General features: G+C 32.4%; 1 protein-coding gene across 2 annotated transcripts; it reads right to left on the reverse strand.

Annotated features, from left to right (window-relative positions):
- Window positions 1–515: 515 nt before the first annotated feature.
- LOC109799301 (uncharacterized protein At4g22758) lies at window positions 516–2449 on the reverse strand. 2 transcript variants are annotated; one of them, XM_029270705.2, is made up of 2 exons: window positions 1836–2449; window positions 516–900 (listed from the first exon to the last, which is right to left on the reverse strand). In XM_029270705.2, exons 1-2 carry the CDS (start codon window positions 2116–2118, stop codon window positions 746–748), a joined length of 438 nt encoding a protein of 145 aa, XP_029126538.1. In that variant the 5' UTR covers window positions 2119–2449; the 3' UTR covers window positions 516–745. The 2 variants fall into 2 exon arrangements, with proteins under 2 accessions (XP_029126538.1, XP_020215438.1); XM_020359849.3 differs by having other exon boundaries at window positions 516–924; window positions 1836–2446.
- Between the last annotated feature and the right edge of the window lie 869 nt (window positions 2450–3318).

Raw genomic sequence — 3318 nt, forward strand, 5'->3', positions numbered from 1 at the left:
AAATTTTTTTTTTATAAAAGTTAAATACACAAATTGAATTTATTTTATATGAAAAGGTCAATACATTTTTAGAGATGTTAACTGGTACAAAAGTATAGTACAAATAACAAGAATTACTAACGTGAACCAATATATTCTTTTTATAAATAAATTGCAATTAATTTTTTTTAAAATCACAATACAATATTTAACGGAAACAATGGGTTTGTGCACAATATTATTCATGAACTCCAATAGGTCGAACCTATCAATAAACAAGTCCTTTTATAGTCATGTGTGGAAATAAATTAATATTATTATAGACTTAAATTCTTATTCTTCTCTTACTACTTTGTTAGAATCCAAGAAAAAATAAAATTAAAAAATGATAATTCATTAGGTCCCAACCTCCAATTACTAGAATCCCATTCCACCTTTTATGCTTCTCTAGATTCCAAACTTGACTAAGCTGTTTATGATAGCTAGACATCTAGAACCCGTTAAACATTGAAATTGAAAGTCAATAAAAGCACATGTTGAATGTAAAGTAACGCATGCCAATAGTACAAATTTCTAAAGATCGAGCATCTTTTGTTTTAACAACGAAGAAGGGAACAACACAAATTATTCAATCTTGTCTCCTGAAGATTGGGCAAAACTTATGAAGTACTTAGCATAGTTGCCACAATCATATAGTGACCAAAGCACAATGCAGAATACAAAGGGAACTTGGTACACCTTCACATGTAAACGATAATAATATGTCTTAATGGGATACGATTTTCAAACCAAATGATTTGTTTAACCATGCTTTCCAGCCACCACCATTGCTCTTTTGAGACACCAACTCAGATTGTGATCCTGTGTTTGATGAGTACACTTGCTTTTTGCACAGCACAAAATTCCTCGCTCCAAAAGATCCTATCGGTTCCAATGGACTCAGAGCTATCAAAAAAGTTACCAACATAACAACCCTTTAGCTTACAAATTAAAATCATAGGGAACCAAACTTTATAAGATGTTACTGTTTTATCGATGCGTGTTATAATTATATCTGTAGAAAGAAAAGCCGTCCATAGTTTATACAATAATGACCGATTTAGATATGAATTTAAAAGTAATTTTTTACAAAAGAATCATTTTCAACTTTGAAGATGACAATTCATTGAATGATTATATAAAAAACGCTTATGTTGTATTTTAATTAAACCGTGTAACACGCCTGAGAAACAAAAAAACAAATTGAGGAGGGGCATGAAAACATCATAGGAAGAAATATATAGAACCGAATAAATGGCATAGCATACATCATCAAAAATGGCCTTTTGGATCCAACATGCAGAGAGACCAAAGAGACAAAATAAAAGACTCCAAATTGATGCACAAATTGCACGTCCAAAACCGCAAAAGAAAAACTTAAATTAAGGTTCCTCGGGTATTTTACTATTTTGACTATTGTTTTTATATCAAAATTGAAATTTTATCACATAATAAAAGATTGCCTTTAAGATCATCACATCTTACGAAATTTTCTTTTTTAGTTGTAAAAATTAATACAACGGCAACATGATTCAAATGTGAGACTCTTTACATACTATTTTAACTTTAATCACTATACGACTTTAGTAGTTTATGTTATGAAATTTCAATTCTAACAAGAAAATAATTCAAATTTTTTTTTTAAGAACATATAACCTTTTCCAAAAGGATAGAGAAGAATTAGAGTTTCATCTCATCTGATTAATAATGATTTGCATTAAAGATCACTAAAACAAACTTGAAAAGAACAAAGAACAGCATAAAACATTTAATGAACCAAATGAAAATTTTGCAAAAGGGTAGAGAATTAAGCATACCATCAAACCCTGCATTTGCAAGGTAAAGATGGAAATTGGCAGCATCAAATCCCAAAACAGGAAGCCTCCCTTCTCTAGCATAGGATTTGAGAGCAGTATCAATGACCCCTGAAACAAGCTCTTTCTCATTCACCACAAACCTTATGGGACCCGCACTCCCCATTATGTTGATCGTCACCAAAAACCTGTTGCTGCTCCTCGTTTTCTGCTCCTCGGACCAGTTCTTCCCCTTGCTCTTGTTCTTCTGCAATACCATCTTCTCAAACCCACTCTTCTTCGTCATCACGCTCTTCAAATTCAAATTACGCACCGACCCAGATGGACCAAACCCCCAAAGATCGCAACTTTGCTCGTGAATCGAAGTGGGAAACGACTTAAGGTTCAAGGGTCGAGGCCTAAGCAGCGATAGTACCAAGCGGTTTTGGAGGATCCAAAGGAAGAGGGGAAGGGCATGAAAGGAAGAGAAATGCTCAAACCCAACATTCAAGGCAGAGTTATGAGTATTGAAGAAGAATGCATTAACGACGAGTCAGAAGAAAAGAGAAAGAACAAGAAGAAGAAAACATTAAGGTGTGTGCATGAGTCTGCACTCAATGCTTCTTTTTATATATTCATTTCTTTGCACAACTATATATATGAAATTTTGGTTGTTTAATTACTTTCACACACACCAACGAAAAAAAAAAACAATAAAAAAAAACTTTATTCTACCTTATTTTAGATCGTTCATTAATATATAGAGAGAGACACACTTTATTCCGGTTTTTTTTTTTTACACCTGGGGCCTTCTTGAATAGCCTTAAATTAGGTTAAAAATCTCCTTTAATTTGATAATATTTTTTTGTTTCAATTTAGTTCCACTTTAATTTTAGGTTTTAATTTGATCCCTAATAATTTAAATCATTGCAATTTGGAACTTCCGTCCAAATGATTTAAACGGGGTTAACTCCTGCTGACGTGGATGCCAGGTGGATGCCACATAGATGCATAGATAGATGCCAAATGTCATGAATATACCTGGAATCAGATCGGCCCGTTCTAAAACCAGAACGACCCGTTCTGTATGCACATGTTATGTGTTAATTTTGCAATTGGAACGGACCGTTCCAAATGCAAATTTAACACAACATGAGTGCAGTAGAACGGACCGTTCTGAAACCAGAACTGGTCGTTCTGCTGTTAGAACGGGCCGTTCTGAATTCAGAACGGCCCGTTCCAAAACCCAACTTCATGCTTTTTATTGTATTTTTTTATATTATATCTATATTAATAAAAATATAATAAATAAAAAATACTATAAATTAATATTCATTTATGAATAAAACTATAAAAAAAAATTAAATAAAATAAGAGCTTCCAAAATCCTTCTTTGGTTTGAATTTATCTAGTTTAAAATCTTGACAAAATGTCGCAATGTGATTCAAAAATTGAAAATAAAAATTCATAAATACCATAAATTCAAAGACAGAAACATGGTTCAAAA

Source organism: Cajanus cajan, chromosome 3 (genome assembly GCF_000230855.2).
Source record: "Cajanus cajan strain Asha chromosome 3, NIPB_CcT2T_4, whole genome shotgun sequence".
Taxonomy (NCBI): domain Eukaryota; kingdom Viridiplantae; phylum Streptophyta; class Magnoliopsida; order Fabales; family Fabaceae; genus Cajanus; species Cajanus cajan.

What these genes read in the sequence shown, in the direction of transcription:
- LOC109799301 (XM_020359849.3), bottom strand. Translation starts at nt 2,118, where the DNA reads ATGACGAAGAAGAGTGGGTTTGAGAAGATGGTATTGCAGAAGAACAAG. An exon ending in TGCAAATGCAGGGTTTGATG is followed by an intron (nt 925 to 1,835) that starts GTATGCTTAATT and finishes CTTTTTTGATAG; the next exon opens with CTCTGAGTCCATTGGAACCG.